Source organism: Eptesicus fuscus, chromosome 13 (assembly GCF_027574615.1).
Source record: "Eptesicus fuscus isolate TK198812 chromosome 13, DD_ASM_mEF_20220401, whole genome shotgun sequence".
In the NCBI taxonomy this organism is placed as follows: domain Eukaryota; kingdom Metazoa; phylum Chordata; class Mammalia; order Chiroptera; family Vespertilionidae; genus Eptesicus; species Eptesicus fuscus.
Genome location: NC_072485.1, coordinates 8,485,555 through 8,506,659, shown reverse-complemented (window position 1 = coordinate 8,506,659; position 21,105 = coordinate 8,485,555). Strand labels below are relative to the sequence as shown.

Here is a 21,105-nt window from a genome sequence, read left to right as displayed (position 1 = left end):
TATCTTTAGAGTTAATGGTAAAAATACACTTAAACAAAAGCAAAACATTTAATCATATCATCTCAATTTCATTAACTTCAAAGGCCTCCCTCCATGGATTGCTCTTGTTCCAAAGAATGAAGAAAATTATATATTTCCCTAAAAGGAATTAAAATTGGCACAACAGAGTCATGACACATCCAAGTTGACAGAACAATTTTTTAAAAAGCTACTTTCTCAATCTTCAAATAGTCAAAGATATAAATCATCTGTGGCATAAACTTACCTTGTATAAGAATCCTTAAGCCTGGCTCTCTGGTTTGAAATATGTTTTATTTTATATCACACAATGCAAACTATTGGTTTGTATATGTAATACTAATTCAACAAACCAGGTGAAATGTAACAAAAGGATGAAAAATTACATGTTCCATACCTTATGTTGGTGTAAAACAGCCAATAATCTCCTAAATAAATCTTCTGCTTTTCTGAAAATAGTCAAAAATCCACTTGCATTTCTATCAATCATAATAGAAAAAATAGATTCATCTCCTGCCTCACCCACTCCCTTAAACTGATTAGGGATGCCGATAAATCTCTTCATTTCTCTGTAATATTTAGCACGGATTTCTTCAAAAGGAGGCCTGAATTGTAACCGTCCTTGTCTGTAAGTAAATAAGTAACTTTAAAATGTAAATTATTAGAAAATTTTAGAATGAAAAATAAACTGGGTTTCAAAAAAATCTTACTTGTATAATAAGTCTATATTTATTTCAGGAAGATTCTCATTAAGTGCTTCTAAGCCCATCTGATACTGATGTTCCAGAGCTTTGTATAGCTGATGATTCCAGTGCAGCTTCCACGCATGCATGTCACTTGCTTGAAATCCCTAATATGTTATATTTACATTTTTTTATTTAAAAATTAGGTAGTAGAATGAGGGTTAATGCTTTCATATCATATAGAGTAAAATTGTAAGCAATAAAAAACTTATTTTTAAATATCTTAAAACAAGCAACTCCTTAATTACTACTTGTAGTATGAGAGGTTACATAAAGTCAACAAGAAAATTTCTAATTTTCATGTTTATAAATGGAATACAAAAAAATGAGTAAAATTTTAAAAATTAAGTAATACATATAAGTAGATTTTAGAATAGGACTTTATGTTAACAGTAAAAGGAACAACAGTTTTTTTGTGAACTTTTTGTCCTTTTTCAAAAATCCCCATCTAGTATAGCTCTTTTCTTCCTTCTCACTCCCTAAATAAACCTTCCACATTTTAAAACATGTTAAATATTAAAATGCTCAGGATAGTTTATATAATCTTTTGCTTCCATATAACCATAAACATATCAATTCTAACACTTTAATTTTTGTTTTGTTTTTTTCTTAAAGTTCTAAGAACTAAAATATATATGCAGCCCGGCCAACGTGGCTCAGCGGTTGAGTGTCAAACTATGAAACAGAAGGTCACGGTTCAATTCCTGGTCAGGGCACATATCCAGGTTGTGGGCTTGATCCCCAGTAGGGGGTGCAGGAGGCAGCTGATCAATGATTCTCATCATTGATATTTCTATCTCTCTCTCCCTCTTCCTTCTTCTCTGAAATCAATAAAAGTATATTAAAAAATATATAATACACACACACACACACACACACACACACACACACACACACACACAAATGTACAGAACACCTAACTCATATCAACCAAGATATGTGGCAGGCTCTGTGCTAAGTGCTTTTGTTTACATCATTTCTTATATAAAAAATGTGAATAGAACTGAAATTTTGCCCAAAAAAGGAAAAAGTTCTAATATAGAGTTATTTCAATCATTAGGCTTCTGCCTAAACTTAACTTTGTATTCTACAGATGTCACAATTACCTAAAAGAACACTAATGAATGATAAATAGTTAAGCACCACGTCAGAAAAACTATAAACTTTGAATTGAGAGATTTGGTATTCCATAAGACAAACAGAAATTTCTTATATTTTTAAGTGTAAATGCATTGTTATTTTATGGTCTTTATGTATAATTCAATCAAATTCTAAATTTATCAGTAATTCATTAGTAAAAGTTTATAAATAACCTTGATAAACTTTTCAGCAATTCATATATTCAAACTTTTCAGCAATTCATATATTAAATTCATATGTTCTCTGAAATGGTCATATTTCAAAGTGTAGACATATTTCAAGCTAAAACATACTCTACCTGTGCTTCTACACTTGCTAAGCCAGTTCTCAATTCTTGTAATCCATCTTTCCAACGCTGTTGTTGCCGAAGCAGATCAATATTCATAAGAATTACCACCTATTAAAAATTAGAGCAGTCTCAAAGTATCATCTGAAACGGTAACTTTTAAGTGGAAAAACTGGACAGACAAGACTTTGACTAAGTGATCCAGGTTAACTCAACCTAAAGTATGACACACCAATACCTGATCGATGCATTGAGAAAGGTGAAACAGCACTTCGGTGATATCCCAGCCCAAAGGGCATAATGCTAACTTAATCATGAGAAAATACCATATAACCCACATCTAGAGATATTCTACAAGATCAGTGACAAATACTCATCAAAAGTTTCAAGGTCAATGAAAAAGAAGCAAAGACTGAGGAGGAGGACACTCCAGAGACTCAACAACTAAATGCAAGATAAGATCCTGGATTGGATCCTTGAAAAAGAAAAAGGACTAGTGGATAAACTGTAAAACTCAAAAACAGCTTATTTCCTAATTTTGTTAACTCTACCATGGTTATATTAGTTGTTAACAGGGGAAGCTGGACAAAGCATAGAATAAATGAACTCTGTTCTATTTTTACAACTTTAAGTCTCAAATTATTCCCAAATAAAAAGTTATTTTAAATTATATCCTAATTACCTTTAAACAATACTATTCATAGCTCATTCAATTTTATAAATAAAGTATACCTTTTCACAAAATGTAGTGTGCCATTTTCGTAGCTTTCTATTTTCAGTGGCAAGTCGGTCAGCAGCACTTTGGAGCTTTTGAATGTAGCCTTCTAACTCGTTAGGATTATCCCAAGTAATTTGTGACTTTCCCCCACTTCCAGCTTTTGAATTCTAAGGTACAACAAATGGCATTTAGTATTTAAATGCATTACTTTTTTCCCAAAAATTCCATATTCTACATCATAAATCCAATAATTCCTAGCACCGACCTGAAATAAAAAGAGCATAATATTCCCATTTTATAAATGATAAGGCAATCTGACCAACATTGAGTAGCCTCATTCCTTCCAGGTTCTCCCTCTTACAAGTAAAAAACCCTGTACCTAACATAACAAACAATCATAGGAAGAGTGAAAAGTAGAAATAAGAAATAGACAGTGAACAAATCTTGTGAATTAAGGAACAAGATACCTGGGTTCCCTACTGTCTCCCATATCTCTAGGAAAGGACACTGGGGAAGCCTCCAATCTAGAAGGTCAGACAAAGAAAGCTCTAGAAAATGCCTATTTCTTCTCGCCAAAGGAATAGGAAAATAGTAGCCTACTAGAAAACCCTTTTAGCAATACCCACCCTGCGCAAGCCAACACCAATAAAAAAAACACCTCTCTGATATTTCAGTTAGACCAAGTAGAGAGTTGATCTTCCATCCCCTGCTTAGCAAAAGCAGGCAGCACTCAAACTCCCCTGCCAAGGTAATGTCAACAAGCTGAACGATGCTACTTCGCATGAGTTTCCTAAATCTTACTAGATTATTGAAATGAGAACTTTATAACAACATCTGATATGGTGCTCTACATATGTAGAGAGAATACTGAAGACAAACATGTAAGAAGAGAGAGGATAGAGAGACATAATAGAATGTTTCTATACCAATTGAAATAGTAAGGTATAGCAAGTTTCTGGAATACAGAAGAGCCTCAATAAATAGATGATGAGTAAATGAAATTAAACAATCCTACATAATAAAAGCCTAATATGCAAATTGTCCCCTCAGGTGGTCGTTCGACCGGGAGTTCGACCGCTCACTATGTCGTACGCTGACCACGAGGAGATGGCACAGAACATGGCAGGCGTTGGCGACACAGCACTGGCAGCTGGCAGCAGTGGAGGCGCTGCCGGCCCTGATGGACCCCAATGAGAGCAGAATCGCAGCAGGATGGTGGAGCAGGTGAGCAGGCAGTGCCAGGCCAAGGCGGGTGCAAGCAGGGGCCCAATAGACCAGCCAATCGCCCTGCAGACAGTGACCAGCAGTGGCAGAAGGGGGCAGGGCCACTGCCCAGCTCCCAGGCGCTAAGGGAGCCGGGCGGAAGGCCCAGCCCCAATTGATCACTCCACAGACGGGATGGTGGAGAAGGTGAGGGGGCCAGGCCAAGGCGGGATGCCAGGTGGCGCAATGGGGCTGTGAGATTGGGGGCACGAGCTGGGGCCTGATCTCCACAGGGGAGGGATCTCCCAAGGGATCCTACCCATACATGAATTCATGCATCGGGCCTCTAGTTATATAATAAATTCAATAAAATACTCTGTGAACCAGTTCTAAAGCATTTATTGATAACTAGAGGCCCAATGCATGAATCCGTGCACCAGTGGATCAGGCCGAAACCAGCTCACCAACATCCCCCAAGGGGACACGGATTATGAGAGGGTGCAGGCCAGGATGAGGGACCCCACGGGTGCATGATCAGAGCCAAGGAGGGACCAGGGTTGTCCAGCCGGGGAGGGACCACGGGAGGGCTCCAGGGTGTGTCCAGCCCATCTCTCTCAGTCCCGACTGGCTGGACCCCAGCAGCAAGCTAACCTACCAGTCGCAGCATCTGCCCCCTGATGGTCAGTGCACGTCATAGAGAGCAGTTGAGCGGCCTTAGCATATCATTAACATATTACACTTTGATTGGTTAAACGGCCGACCGGACAACCAGACATTTAGCACATTAGGCTTTTATTATGTAGGATTATTACACAGAACTTAACATTGTATTCCTTGAGAATATGAAAATAGAGTCCTTCCACTATGCTACAACATAGTGGGTAGCCAGAGTTTTATTACTTTTGTTGATGTTGTTAATCCTCACCTGTGGATATTTTTCACATTGATTTTTTTTTTTTAAGGGAGTGGAAGAGATGGGGAGAGACAGAGAGAAACCAGGGCCAGGGATTGAGCCTGCAACCGAGGTACATGCACTCGACCATAATTGAAACCACATCCCTTCAGTCCAAAGGCCAACACTCTAACCACTGAGCCAAACTGGGTATGGCATGGCCAAAGAATTATAAAGAACCACAGTGTTCTCTCTCCTCCTATCTCAGTGTTTTACCCACCACTATGTCTCATTTAACATGTTACATATAACGTAAGTATTTAGTTCTCACAACCCAATTTCTTAAAACGAGTTTTCTCTTCAGAAATATCAAGATATTTTTGTTGTTGTTAATCCTTGTGCGGGGATACTTTGTCCATTGATTTTTAGAGAGAGTGGAAGGGAGGGGGAGATACAAAGAAAGAGAAACATGGATGTGAGAGAGACACATCAATTGGTTGCCTTCCGCACACACCCCAACCAGGGATGGGGATCAAGCATTCAACCAAGATATGTGCCCTTGACAGGAATCAAATTTACAACCCTCAGTCCATGGGCCAATACTCTAACCACTGACCCAAACTGGCAAGGGCTCAAGATATTATTTTTAATACATTTATTAGAAAAGATAAAGCTCTAAAGGCTTACAATTAAAATAACCAATGGACAAAGACACTAGGGGAGTGAGGGCATGTGTTGGGGGATGGGAGTGGCTGGGGAGAGGTCAATGGGAGGAAAAGGAGACATTTGTAATACTTTAATCAATAAAAAAATTAAAATAATATATATATACTGTATATAATCTAAATATTAGTTGAAAAGATCAAAATAATAAAATATGATCCCAATTCCAAAAAGTACATTTTTAAATACACATAGAAAGCACAGTTTAAAAAGCTATACACCAGACTGTTGAGAATAGCCATCTCTTGATGGTAAGATTATAAGACCTTTTTTTATTCTTTTTGTTTACCTAAATTTTTAAATTTTTTCCATTATAAACTTGTATTGAGCTTTGGCAACAGGAAAAAATGGTTTTTATAATATCTGTAAATTTTTTATAGGTTTTATATAAGCTTATGTATAGATTTCATGTAGATTTATATAACTTCTAGTTCACTTTAAGCCTGGGTACTAGTGTGCAGAAAAGAGTTAATATACCAAGTCTGATTATTATCCCTTAAAAAGCCTACTTAAGAGATCAGCCCTTAACAGGCATCTGGGAACTTGGGAGTTTGGGAGGGTTCCCACCACACTAATTTTGAGAGTGGCTCACTGTACCTAAACAATACAGTTTATGCTAAACACTTGATTTTCTTCTAGGGACCTGGAATTTTGGTACATACTGGGCTGAAGATTCCTACATGACCAGCCCCTAGTTAAAACCTGGGCACTAAGTTGCTAATGATTTTCCCCAGTAAGAAAACAGTTCACTGTGTTACAACTTGTTGCTGGGAGAATTAACCATGCCCTGTGTGACTCCACTGGGAGGAGTTGCCCCAGGTCTTCACCCCATGCACACTTCTTTTCACTGATTTTGCCTTGCAACCTCTCACTGTAATAAATTACTGCTGAGGGTACAGCTAAACCCTGGTGGGTCCTGAGTCCTCCTAACCAATCACAGAACCTGGGTGTAGTCTTCAGGACCATGACACAACTAGTTATCTACTTTCAAGTAATACTTTCAACAATAAAGATTTTAAATTTTAAAAGAAGAATAAAAGGGTAAAAAGAGAAAAGAAAAAAGAATAAAAGGGCATATTCTTCTACATAATTTTTCAAATATATCATGTTTATGAACACTAAAAATGTAGATTTCAAAATGTTAACAATCACATAGTAACATCTACATTTAAAATTGTTGTGGGTGTTCCTAATTTCACATGAGTGGATATTTCAATAAGCATAGACAAAGAGCAAATAAATCTAAAATTTGTGTCTTTGTTACTGGTTCATAAAAGCTCATTTATGATTAAAGATATTTAATCCATTTGTCATGCATTCCAAATTCAATACCATGTTTTTTTTATTGTTTTACTGTGGAGTTTTAATTTTTAGTTGTACAGAAGTTGTGTACTGAAATATAATCATGTTATGTTTTTTAAAAAAATAAATAAAACCAGGAGTTGATGGAAAAGCACTAGATTGTATATAAGGATCATGTTATACTTCAATGAATAAGTAAACATAATGGCATACAAATTATATGTTATACATGTTAATTCAAAATCAATACAAAAATATGTGAAACATAATAACATTTAATCTACAGTTGGATTAATATGCTACTTGTTAAAAGTGAAAGAAATCACTGGGGAGCAAAATAAAGCCTTAGATCACCCCAGTTGGTTTGACTTAGTGGATAGAGCATTGGCCTGCAGACTGAAGTGTCAAAGGCATATACCTCAGTTGCAGGTTCCATCCTGACTGGGGCAAGTGCAGGAGGCAATGAAGCGATGTGTCTCTCTCACATTGATGTTTCTCTCCCTGTCTCTCCCTCTCCCTTCAACTTTCTCTAAAAATCAATAGGAAAATATCCTCAGGTGAGGATTATAAAAATAAAAAGCCTTAGGTCAATGGCTATATTGAGCTGAAGGATATACTGAAAAACTAAGAAATAAGAAATACTTCACATGTAAAAACTAATTATAAAAACATGAAAAGTCCATTTACCTTAATTATCTGTTCAAATGCTAAGGCAGATTGTAACATCATTGGTCTCTGACTTTGAATCATCTGTTGATCGATAGAATTGTAAAAATGTGCCACCTACAAAGTAAAAGTCCAATTAGCAAAAGTCAGTAATAAATAGTGTACTTAATTTTTAACTTTTCTACATTTTTCATTGTCTGAATGGAAATAATTTTTCTCAATTCTAGGATTTAAAAAATAGATTTTTTTCATCTCCATTTTTATATTTATTCGTGAATTATTATATGCAACTAGTAAATGTGTGTTGACCTCCTATAATTTGGCAAGTCATGTCCTGGGGGCTAATTAAACAAAGATTATAAAACCTAGTCCCTGGACTCAAAAAGTAGTCTCACAGAGAACACAGAGGAAACCGGAAAAGCATGTTAAGTGCTAAAAAAAACCTGAACTCTTTATCCTTGCAACTCTCCAAACCTGCTCCTTCCTCTTCTAGTATATCACACAATGATTTGTACATTTCTTAGACCAAAAAGACATATATTTGCATTGTCCTTACTCTTCTCTCACATCCCACATTAGTGAAGTCTATTGACTATATACTTTGATAATATATATGGAATCCAACTACTTCACCCACCTCAATCAACCCCATCCCACTCCAAGCACCCTCATCTCTTGGCAAGACCAGTGAAGCAGTCTCCTAACTGGTCTCTCTATTTCCCAGTAGGGACTCCTATTGTCTATGCAAAGTCTCCAAATCAACCAGAGTGGTCCTTTCTTAAACATAAATCATATACCTTTTGCATACTCAAAACCTTCCAATGATTTCCCAATACATTTGAGAAAAAGTTCAAAATCAGGAAAACTGGAAGCAACAGAACATATACTATTACAACAATCTGGAAATTCTATTATCTATCCAACATCCTACTACTCTACTCTAGCTAAATGTCTACTCATAAGCAAAGGTATATATAAATAGATTTTCCCAATTGTTCTTCCAGGGATAAATACAAATACTCTATGATCATTCATTCATCTTTTGTGTTAAGCTAAATACTTAGGATACAAAGTGAGCAAGACTCTCTGCTTTTGAATATGTAGTCCCTCTCTCTGAAATGATCACCCATCTCAACCCCTTGTGCTCTTAATAAAACATATATATATATACTCTTCCAGACTCACATCAAACAGCATTCCTCTGTAAAAATTTACCTGATACTATCTCTACCTCTACCCAGGAAAATAATGGAAAGCTACTACCTCTATGCTCTCACAGGACTTTGTGAACATCTATAATATGGTACTCATAATATATTAAATACCGTATTGATATGTTCACATATCTGCCATCACTCTATGAACTGTACTGCAATACATATGGGCTTTGGAGTCAGAGAGACTTGGTATCAAATCCCAGCTTCATAACTTGTTAGCTGTGTGGAAAACCTGTTACAAATCTGATCCCAATTAGACCAGTCAGGAGATTAATATAAATAAGGCATCTACCAGAAGATTTGATATTTAATGAGAACTCAGTGTTTAGTTTGCTCTCTCCTACTAGATCAGCGGTTCTCAACCATATTTGATTTGCACCCAAGGCTACATTTGGCAATGTCTGGAGATATTTTTTATTGTTAGGACTATGCTCATGCTACTGGCCAGAGATGCTGCTAAAAACATCTTACAATGCACAAGATGTCAGAAGTTGAGAAACTCTGCACTAAAGTATGACAGTAATATATTCATTCTTTTATCCTGACTACACTGTGACTGGTGGTACAGGTGCTCAATTAATCTTTGTTGAAGGAAAGAATAAGTGAGAGACCAAATAAACAAGATACTGTCCCTGCCTTCTCAATCCTAATAATCAAGTGAAAGAGAAAATTTTTTTAAAAAACACAAAGTGATTTGCACACTGCACATAGAATAAGGAACAATCAACTAAAAGAAGACACAACAAAGAGAGTGAATTTTGAGTTGGGGATTAAAGGAAGACTTTGAGTTTTCTAATCAGAAAATACAGGTATCAGTGCATGGAGCCACATTCAAGTTTCATATAATCATGAACCAGTGCAATATGAGGGGAAAGTATAGGTAGTGAAGGTCACAACCAATAAGGTTAGTACGTAATTAAGAAGGGCCTTGTATACTGTGCCAAGGACGTAGTAAATGAGGTGATAACAGTTGGTTTTAAACTGGTAAATGAAATTATGGTAATGAGCTGAACAGGTAGAACTGAGAAAATAACCAAGAACAGAGACCAGTCCATCAGCCTGGTAATTCTCTAAGAATCTGCCTCTTGAAAGCAGGCAAAGGACCTCCTTTAATTAGAAGGTCCTTTAAGACACATGCAAGTAACATGAAAGAAAGATGAACAAAAGACAATATAATATCCTATTTTTCTGAAAGCTTATAAAATAAAAAGCAATACCTTAAATTATTAAATGCCTATAGCATTTACAAAGCAAATTGTGTAGCAAATCAATTTCACAAGTTAATGGTGTCATTCTATTAGCCTAAAAAAAATCAAAAGTAGAAAACAAATATCCAAATACAATGAACTCAGAATAGCCATGTTTTCAAATATATATATAATATAATTTCATACTTGTTTAAGAATAATTGCTTGCTTGCAGAATTTCTGTGCAATGTTTGCAACTTGCTGTATTTTGGCAGGAATAACAAATCCAAGTGCAGAAAGCTGACGAACTTCTCTCAGAAGAATCACCAACCGATCTGAATAATGCACTTTTAATGATCCATCATTAGAATCCAATTCCATAATTCTACTGTTAGCCTCAATACTACAAAACAAAATGACTTTTTAAGTTTCATGTTCTCACTCTTCTAAAGTTAATTCAAGGTAAAAGAAAAAATTTAATTATAGTTTTCAACTTGTTTTCTTTTTTCACATAGTATCTCACAATTCAGATCTTGATAATAAACTGTAATAGCTAAAATATAACAATATTTCAACCAAGCACTTTTGAATTCAGAAAAATCAATCTCTCAACTTTCAACTAAGATTCAAAACTGACATATACACCATAAAGAAAAAAGTTTTGATTCATTTTATAAAAGTTTGTGTAGTTTTTACTCCTCTTACTTGGTTCTTTAATACTTTTTTTTAATTGATTACAGAGAGAGAGAGAGAAACATCAGTGATGAGAGAGAATCATTGATCGACTGCCTCCTGCACGCCCCACACCAGGGATTGAGCCTGCAACCTAGGCATGTGCTGTGACAGGGAAATGAACCATGACATCCTGGTTCACAGGTCGACACTCAACCACTGAGCCATGCCAGCCAAGCAATTCTTTAATACTTTTATTAAAGGATCAATTATAAGAACATCAAAATTGTAGGAACAGAGATAGTCCAATGTTTCACTTCTCTACTCTTGGTTTTACTACCTAAGGACTGTCCTGTCTTATGTTTCATGTAAAAGCTGCAAATTTTACACTGGGACACTCAAATCAGCATGGATTGTAAAAAGTAAGCAGAGCTAAATTAAGCATAAAGTATTATATTTTCATGACCTTTCTTTCAATATCAGGTTTATAGAATGCTCATTCTTTTAAATCACTTCCACAAATAAGAGATCTTGCAGGTCTAAGAACGGAAGCAACTAAAAAGCAAAGAACAAATCTATTCAGCCTATTTAAAAACACATAAAACAGAGCACACTTTAAAATGAATTGAAATTATTTAGCCAAAACTTTTCTATATGAACATAAAGCCTATCAGAAAATTATTATGGTGGTCCTTTTTGCTTTTATTCTCATCTAAACTTCAAAATTAGGTTCTATATACCACCATATCCTAAAATATGTCCCAAAACACACTGACCCTCTGGGATAATAATGAGTTTAAAAAAAAAAAAAGTGGAAGTCAGGGTGTTTCATTGTCAAATGGGAAACAAATACTGGGTTGAACAAAGTTACACAGACTCTTCCCAGCAGGTCTTAGTCCTTTAGTATAGGGTGGATCTCCACAGGAGCTATAGTGATAAACGTGCATAGATTCCAAAATTAGTTAACTGAAGAACTCTTTCTTCTTTATTTGGCCTGGAACATCTTTCCTATTTTAGGTTCAGGATAGGAAGGGTAAAAATTAAATAGTGAAGTTATAGTCATTATACCCTAGCACCTTTTGGTTCTTCTATTCTTCCTCCAACACCAAAATGTAAGATAAAAGAGGAAAAATTATTTATTCAGTTTAAGAAGCTATCACTTATGGCCTAATTGTCCTTCTTAGCAATATTGGGAAAATAAACGAAGTTTCATATTATAAAGTTACTTTTAGAAAGTAACAAGTTTCTAAAAATTAAAATATGACAAATTTCTAAAAGTACAAACAATTATATTCTTGGAAAGTGTACCAGGACAAAGAAACAACGGTTTTTCTAGACCATCCTATTTTTTTTTTTTCATTTTTAAATGTATTTTTTACCATTGATAGTATTACAGGTATCTCCTATTTCCCCCCCACTTTCCCCGCTCCTCCCAGCCCCCACCCACCTTCCCAGGTCTTCACTACCTATGGCCCATACCCATGGGCTATGCATATAACTATATAAGTTCTTTGATTTATGTCTTCTCGCCCCGAACCCCACATCGTGGTATGTCAGTCTGTTCCATGCCTCCATGCTTCGGATCTCATTTTGTTGGTCAATTCATTTTGTTCCACAGATAAGTGAAGTGAGATAATGTGATATTTGTCTTTCTCAGTTTGGCTTATTCCACTTAGTATAATATTCTCCAAATGCATTCATGCTGTACCAAAGGGTTAGAGATCCCTCTTTTACAGCTGCATAGTATTCCATATTGTAAATGTCCCACAACTTTTTCATCCATTCATCTACTGATGGGCACTTGGGCTGTTTCCAAATCTTGGCTACCCATCCTATCTAATAAAAGAGTAATATGCAAATTGACCATCACTCTAACACACAAGATTGCCGCCCCTATGTGGGCAAAGATGGCAGCCCCCATGTGGACACAAGATGGCCGCCACAAGATGGCCAGCAGGGGAGGGCACTTGGGAGGGACCAGGCCTGCAAGGGAGGGCAGTTGGGGTGAACCCAGGCCTGCAGGGGAGGGCAGTTAGGGGTGACCGGGCTGGCAGAGGAGGGCAGGTGGGGGGACCCAGGCCTGCAGGGGAGGGCAGTTGGAGGAGACCAGGCCTGCAAAGGAGGACAGTTAAGGGCAACCAGGCCGGCAGGGGAGGGTAGTTAGGGGAGACCAAGCTGGCAGGGGAGGGTAGTTAGGGGCAATCGGGCTGGCAGGGGAGCAGTTAGGCATCAATCAGGTTGGCAGGGGAGTGGTTAGGGGATGATCAGGCTGGCAGGCAGAAGTGGTTAGGGGCAATCAGGCAGGCAGGCAGGCGAGTGGTTGGGAGCCAGCAGTACTGGATTGTGAGAGAGATGTCCGACTGCCCTCGAGGGGTCCCAGATTGGAGAGGGTACAGGCTGGGCTGAGGGACACACACCCTCCGTGCATGAATTTCGTGCACCGGGTCTCTAGTCTATAATAAAAGTATAATATGCTAATTAGACTAGACAGCCAAACAACCTTCTGGATGACCACACTATGACACAGACTGGTGGCAGGCCAGCCAAGGTGGGTGCAATGCAATTGGTCAGGGGCCCAGCCATCACCCCATGACCACCCTACAAAAGGAGGCTCAGGCCACCAGCCGGCAGGGCAATCAATTGGGGGGCTCCACAATCTCCCCAAAGAGGGAGGCCCAGGCTACAGACCGGCAGGCTGCAGCAGGTAGGCTGAGCCTCCCTCTATGGGGGCGATCCATCTCGGAGCCCCAGTCAGGTGGGCAGGGCCTACCTCTTTGGGTTGATCGATCACAGGGCTCCCAGACTGTTAGAGGGTAGATGCCGGGCTGAGGTCCCCTCCCCCAAGTGCATGAGTTTCAGGCACTGGGCCTGTAGTTATAAATAAAATGGCTATAAACACAGGTGTGCACATACTCTTTCCCATTGGTGTTTTGGGATTTTAGGATTTTTTCCAGAAGTGGGATGACTGGGTCAAACAGAAGTCCCATTTTTAATTTTTTGAGGAAACTCCATACTGTTTTCCATAATGGCTTGCACAAATCTGCATTCCCACCGGCAGTGAACTAGTTAGTGTTCCCTTTTCTCCACATCCTCGCCAGCATTTGTTGTTTGTTGATTTTTTGATGATAGCCATTCTGACAGGTGTGAGGTGATATCTCATTGTGGTTTTAATTTGCATTTATCTGATGATCAGTGACTTTGAGCAGTTTTTCATGTGTCTCCTGGCCATTTCTATGTCCTCTTTGAAAAAAAATATCTATTCATGTCTTCTGTCCATTTTTTAATTGGATTGTTTTCTTTTTGTTGAGTTGTACGAGTACTTAATATATTTTGTATACTATCCTCTTATCAGATGAATCATTGGTAAATATTTTCTCCCATGCAGTGGAATTCCTTTTCAATTTGATGGTGATTTCTTTTACTGGGAAGAACCTTTTTATTTTTATGTAGTCCTATTTATTTTCTCCTTAGTTTACTTTGCCCTAGGAGATGTATCCATAAACATACTGCTGTGTAAAGATGTCTATTTTACTGCCTATGTTTTCTTCTACGATTTTTATGTTTTCATGACTTCCATTTAAGTCTTTTATCCACCTTAAGTTTATTCTTGTGTATGGTGTCTAGTTTCATCAATTTGCATGTCTGTCAGGTTTTCCCAGCACCATTTGTTGAAAAGACTGTCTTTACTCCATTGTATGTTCTTGCCTCCTTTGTCAAATATTAATTGACTGTAATGATGTAGGTCAATTTCTGGGATCTCTGCTCTGATCCATTGTTCTAGATGCCTGTTCTTGTGCCAGTACCAGGCTGTCTTGGTTATAATGGCTTTGTAGTATAGTTTGATATCTGGTATTGTGATCTCTCCTACTTCATTCTTTCTCAAGATTGCTGCAGCTATTCGGGTATTTTATGGTTCCAAATAAATTTCTAGAGTATTTGTTCTAACTCTATGAAGTATGCCATTGGAATTTTAATACAGAATGTGAATATTGTACCAGTCTTACATTCCTGGAATAAATACCACTTGATTATGATATATGATCTTTTTAGCATATTACTGGATCCAATTTGATAATATTTGGTGAGGATTTTAGCATCTGTGTTCATCAAGGATATTGGCCTGTAATTTTCATTCTTTGTAGTGTCTTTATCTGATTTTGGAATTTGGATAATGCTGGCTTCATAAAAAGAGCTTGGAAGTCTTCCTTCCTCTTGGATTTTTTTGGAATATTTTGAGGATATGTGTTAGTTCTTATTTGAATGTTTGGTAGAATTCACCCATAAATCCATCCAGTTCAGGGCTTTTGTTTGCTGGAAGTTTTTTAATTACTGCTTCAATTTAATCAGCTGTTACTTGCCTACTCAGGTTTTCTGATTCTACCTAATTGAGTTTTGGAAGATTGTATGTTTCAAGGAATTTTTCCATTTCACCCAGATTTGCCAGTTTGTTCGCATATAGTTGTTCATAGTATTTGCTTACAATCCTTTGTATTTCTGTGGTGTCTATTGTTATATCACCTCTTTCATCTCTGATTTATTTGGGTCCTCTCTCTTTGTTTCTTATAGAGTCTAGCTAATGGTTCATCAATCTTGTTTATCTTTTCAAAGAACCAGCTCTTGGATTTATTGATCTTTTGTACTATATTTTTTAAGTCTCTATGTCATTTATTCCTGCTCTGATCTTTATTATTTCCTTCCTTCTACTTCCTCTGGATTTTCTTGCTGTTCCCTTTTATTTCCTTTAGTTTTTGGGTTAGTTTATTAGTTCTTTTTCTTGTTTCTTAAGGTAGGCCTATAGACCTACGCAATTTCCTCTCACAACTGCTTTCACCGTGTCCCATAGGTTTTGGTTGTTTTTTTCATTTGTTTCCAGGAAGTTTTTAATTTCTTGCTTGATCTCATTGATAAAAATATTCATTGTTTAATAACATGCTATTAGCCTCCATGTATTTGAGTGTTTTTGAGTATTTTATTGTACTTCATTTCTAACTTCATGCCATTGGGATCGGAGAAGATGCTTGGTATTATATCAATCTTCTTGAATTTATAGACTTGTTTCGTGTCCTAGCATGTAGTCTATCTTTGAGAATGTTCCAATTGTACTTGAATATACATTCTGTTGTGTTGGAGTGAAATGTTCCATAAATATCAGTTAGATCCAACTGATCTAGTGTGTCATTTAAGGCCTCTGTTTCCTCGTTAATTTTTTGTCTGGAAGATTTATACCATGATCTCAGTAGGGTGTTAAAGTCCCCCACTATGACTGTATTGCTGTCAATCTCTCCCATAAGATCAATCAAGAGTTTTTTAATGTTCTTGGGTGCTCCTATATTGGGTGCATGTATGTTTACAAGGGTTATATTTTCTTTTTTAATCAATCCCTTTACTATTATGAAGTGGCGTTCTTCGTCCCTTCATAATGTTATGGCCTTCATTTTTAAATCTTTTTTGTGTGATATGAGCATTGCTACTCCAGTGTTTTGTTTTTTTCCTTTCCATTTGCATGGAATATATTTTTCCATCCCTTCACTCTCAGTCTGTACCTTTTTTTCTGAGGTGTGTCTCTTGTAGACAGCATTCTAGTATATATGGGTCATGTTTCTTATCCATTCAGTCACCCTATCTATGTCTTTTGACTGGATCATTTAGTTCATTTACATTTAAAATTACTATAGATAGGTATTTGTTTGTTGCCATTTTTATTTTCTTTATGCCTATGTTCCTCTCTCCTTTTCTTCTTCTTAAAACAGTCCCTTTTACATTTCTTGCATTGCTGGTTTGGTGGTATTGTACTCCTTTAACCTCTTTTTGTCTGGAAACTTACATAATAGCCTCACTGGATATAGTAGTCTTGGATTCAGGACCTTGCTATTCATTACTTAAAGTAGCATACTCCATGTCACTCCCTTCTGGCCTGAAGTGTTTCTCTAGGGAAGTTAGTTGCCATTCTAATGGGAACCTTTTTGTATGAATTTTCTCTCTTGAGGCCTTTAAGATTATTTCTTTGTTTTTAACATTTGCCATTTTAATTGTGATGTTTCTACATGTGGGTCTCTTTCGGTTCATCTTGATTGGGACGCTCTGTCCCTCCTGAACTTGTGTGGCATTTTCCTTCACCAGGTTGGTGATGTTTTCTGTCATTATTTCTTTAAATTGGTTCTCTGTTCCTTGCTCATTCTCTGCCCTTTCTGGTATTCCTATAATGTGGATGTTGTTATGTTTCATGTTGTCCCAGAGATCGCTTAAGATATCTTCCTGCTTTTTAATTCTTTTTTCTATTTGTTGCTCTAATTGTGTATTTCTTTCTACCTTGTTTTCCAAGTCACTGATTCAGTCCTCTGCTTCAACCAATCTGCTTTTAATCCCTCCCCGTGTGTTCATGTCAGATATATCATTCTTCATTTCTGTTTGGTTCTTGTTAATGACCTCTATATCCCTTCTCATGCTGTTGTAATTTGCACTAAAGTTCTTTAAGATTTTTATAACCATTGTTTTGAACTCTATTTCTAATAGGTTGCTTACCTCCATCTTTTTTTCTGGACATTCTTTCTCTCACTTGGGGGTTGTTTCTATGTCTCCCCTTATTACCTATCTCTTTATATTTGCTTCTATGTATTAGATAGAACTGCTATGACTCCCAGTCTTTGTGGGATGGCCTTACAAGGAAGGTGTTTTGAAGTGTCCAATGGTATAGACTCTCTGTTCACCTGAGCTGGATGCTCTAGGAATGCCCCTTGTGTGTGTTGTTTGGGCTCTCCTGTTGTAATTGGGACCTGACTGTTGATGCCTCATTGTGGGAGGGATCTCCCCTCTGACGTGCTCCCAGAGAGGCTCAATCCCAATGTCTTCATGCCATCTGTCCAGTGATTGGACTCCTTAGCCCAGAGTCTGAGTCTGCCTTGAGTCTTACACCTTGGTTAACCCTATTCTGGGCTGTACTTCCTTCCCCCACAAGAGCTGGTACCACAGGTGTCAGCTGTAGGCACTTGGGGCCCTGCTGGCTTTTGCCTCACTGAGCAGTCTGGGACGGTGTCTATGGGGGGGACCCAGACTGCTGTTTCTGACTAATTAGATCCGGCAAAGACTCAAAGCCTCCAGAGAACCACCTCTGCCTGCAGAATGATTAGATTCAGTCAGAGTATCCTCAAGCAATGGTCCACAGGTGGGGTAAGAGGTTTTCCAACAAGGTGGGACAATTGCTTCTGCCAGGAGGCTAATTTTTATTGTCTCTTTATAGGCCTAAGAAACTCCACAGGGTGGGGCAGAGGATTATCCAATAGGGTGGGTCAACTGTCTTTCCTCCAGGCAAAAATATCAGGATAGCACAGGTTTACCTGAGAAAGATGACCTCCGCAGAGTGAAGGAATGACTCAGCACAGGAAACCGAGGTGTCTGTCTTCTAAGCCCTATCCCTGGATCCCCAACCCTGGCTTATGTTTATACAGCTCCAGTCCACTCTGCCCACCCTTGGCAAAGCAAAAGGTGAGTGGCTGCACACAGAATTTTGTGCGTTGGCCCTTTAAGAGGGTGCCTGCATTTCCATCCCTCTATCCCTGGCAGAAAGCAACCCAACTGTTTTTCACAGCCAGATATTACGTGGACACCTTTCTCAGTTCTGGTCCTCTATGCTGGGGGCCCCAGCTTGAGGATTAAACCCTGAGTTCTCAGTGGCAACCCCCAACAGCTGAGATATCTCTCTGTACTTCAGCTGCTGTCTGTGGGAACACATGCCCTTTTGTACCTCTGCCCTTCCTACCAGCCTCTATGTGGTCTCTGCTTTCTGTCCTTGGTTACCAGGATTCTCTCCAGGTAGTCCTCAGTTCATTTTTCAGGGTGGTTCTCCTGTATTTTTGCTATATTTCCAGTTTGGCCCTGGGAGCATGCCTGTGAGCTTCCACTTACTCTGTCAGCATTTTTAATCCCTTTAGGGCATCCATTTTAAACACCCATTAGAAAAATTAGGTTGACCAATTAAATTACATTCAAAACATATGTAAATACCATTAACAAACAATTTTAGAAGAAGGAAAGCTTAATTCCAAAAATGGAATCCGCAGTTCTGGGCAATGAACCTGAGAAACAAGGGGGAGGCAGTCAACTAACTACATCATCAAATTGCCAACCTTAATGACTTAAAAGTTTGATAAACAAAACCTAACCAAAAAAAACATGAAGGAGTAGCAGCAAGTGTGAGAAAAAAGAGAGTAGAAATGATTATTTCCATCTTGCCAGTGGACTAATAACAGAAGAAAAAGATTCTTGTGCAGATTTCACTATTTAGTATATTTAAACTTACCACAAACCCGATCTAGAATCAGACAAACCAGACTGAATATCCCTGGACCAATCATCAAATTGTTCTTGCTCATACAGTTTAAACTGCTCTAAGAGATCTTCAGCACTTCGATGGAAAGATCGATATCCTGATGAGTCAGTCAAAACAGCCTCTGCTATCTTGATGGTATCATCCACCTTAATAAGTCAAATTACAAGAATATTATTTAAAATCTAACAAAATTAGCATAAAATAAGCCCCATTCTCTGATCTTAGAAATTATTTTCCCATTTGTCTATAAATAGTATAATAGAAGATTTTCCAGTGAATATAAAAATATCAACCCCTAGTTTGCTTCTAAATTATACAACCTCTGGACAGCAAAACACAGAGAAGATTGCATACAAGGCATAATCTGAAGGTTAAAATAAGGGAAATTCAGGTGAAACTCCAAGAATTTTGCAATACTCCTAAATATATTAAGCAGCAGTTTGGACCCTTTGCTAAATGCTCTGGTTAATATCTTAAACAACGATAAGCGCAATTTGAATGGCAATTTAAAGGAGAGAAATTCCTTTCCTTCATAACTGTACAAAGAACAATGTAGCACCTTAGAAAGCTGAGAAAATTAAGCAGCATCAAAGTAAAACATCAAAAATACAAACTTGAATAAGTAAAAATCTCAAACATGTTAGCCTTAATAGTACCCTATAACTGTGCTCTTCTCTTGAATTTTTTTACAAAGACACTTACCTGGAAAACTGCAATTGTAATGATAAATGGTTTGATAATTATCTCTATACAAGGAATGAGAAAAACCATTACAACCTCCTCAGCAAACTTTTTCAGAATTCTACTTTTCACATAAAAATTTAATGGATATACGAAGAAAAAGAGAAAATGTTTTTTAATGTTTTCACTACAATTCTAGAGTGACTTCTATATTAATTTAGCAGCTTTTACAATTAGTGTTCTTCAACTTTTATTCAAATAAATACCTTCAGTTCCAACTGGCGAACCCAAACTATATTATTAACAACCTCTGAAAGGTTTTTGCCAGAAAGTGGCCCAGATGCATCACCAGGAATTCCTCTGCTCCGGTTCTCAAAGTCTAATCGAAAATCTATAAAATTTAAATCAAATAAACGATTATACACATTTAGCAAAGATTTCCTAAAGGCTTTTGATGTTCCAAGAACTATGTCAAATATCATAAATAGAAAAATAATAAGAGTTGGTCCCTTAATGTAGTCTTAATCCTAAATGGCACACAACATAGAAAAAAGGTGGGCTACAAAAATATTTTCTCCAGCAAACATTATAATCTCTGATAAACTTTTACCTTTAACTGAGTCCACAAGCCTTGCCAGTAAAGTTTCTCGTTCTAACATCAATTCTTTGCTTATAATTGGACGCTTCACCAACTCTTTGTATTTCAGAAATGCTTGAAGAAGCTAATATAAAATAAAATAAGTATATGTTTATCCCAAGTGGATTAACTTGGTATATATATGTATATTTCCTAAAATAGCTTACAGAAAGTATTAAATGTAAAATATTTCAGTATTTTACCTGTTGTGGACTATCTTGAATTTCTGAAATATAATTTTTCAATTTTCCTGCTATTTTTCGTTCCACAGGTATAATAATTTTTTCATATTGAGACACTGCCGCTTTCCACAAAGGCTAAACAAATTGTCAATATTGTTAGACTTTAATATCTAAAAACTGCCTTTAAAAAGAACAACACAAACAGGAAATTATATTTAGAAACATATATATTCAACCTCAGTATATGGATTATATTGCACTGGATTCAGGCCAGTAAAAGGTTCAAATACTCGAGCCAGGATTTTCTCCTCACTAGCAGGTAAAAAATAGAGAAGCTTCTCATGAATTGTTCTAACATCCAAGACCTAAAACAAATATTAAAAAAAAAAATTATTTAAATAAATAAATCTGCACAAATAAGTCTAAAACCTAAAGATACTGAGCAAGAATTTCTTTACTTAGGTCCTCTGAAATGAAAACTGAAACTATAATTTTGAGAATTACTCATCAAT

General features: G+C 37.1%; 1 protein-coding gene across 2 annotated transcripts in view; it reads right to left on the bottom strand.

The window, feature by feature from the left end:
* DYNC2H1 (dynein cytoplasmic 2 heavy chain 1) overlaps positions 1-21,105 on the bottom strand; it is a 328,866-nt gene that overhangs the window by 300,048 nt on the left and 7,713 nt on the right. For both annotated transcript variants that reach the window (XM_028158576.2, XM_008150183.3), the window contains exons 7-17: positions 20,830-20,958; positions 20,615-20,728; positions 20,385-20,496; positions 20,041-20,165; positions 19,064-19,239; positions 10,303-10,498; positions 7,713-7,808; positions 2,920-3,072; positions 2,200-2,298; positions 729-868; positions 416-644 (exon numbers count right to left, since the gene is read on the bottom strand). In XM_028158576.2, the coding sequence (XP_028014377.2) occupies positions 416-644; positions 729-868; positions 2,200-2,298; positions 2,920-3,072; positions 7,713-7,808; positions 10,303-10,498; positions 19,064-19,239; positions 20,041-20,165; positions 20,385-20,496; positions 20,615-20,728; positions 20,830-20,958 (1,569 nt within the window). The remainder of the gene's footprint in view (positions 1-415; positions 645-728; positions 869-2,199; positions 2,299-2,919; positions 3,073-7,712; positions 7,809-10,302; positions 10,499-19,063; positions 19,240-20,040; positions 20,166-20,384; positions 20,497-20,614; positions 20,729-20,829; positions 20,959-21,105) is intronic.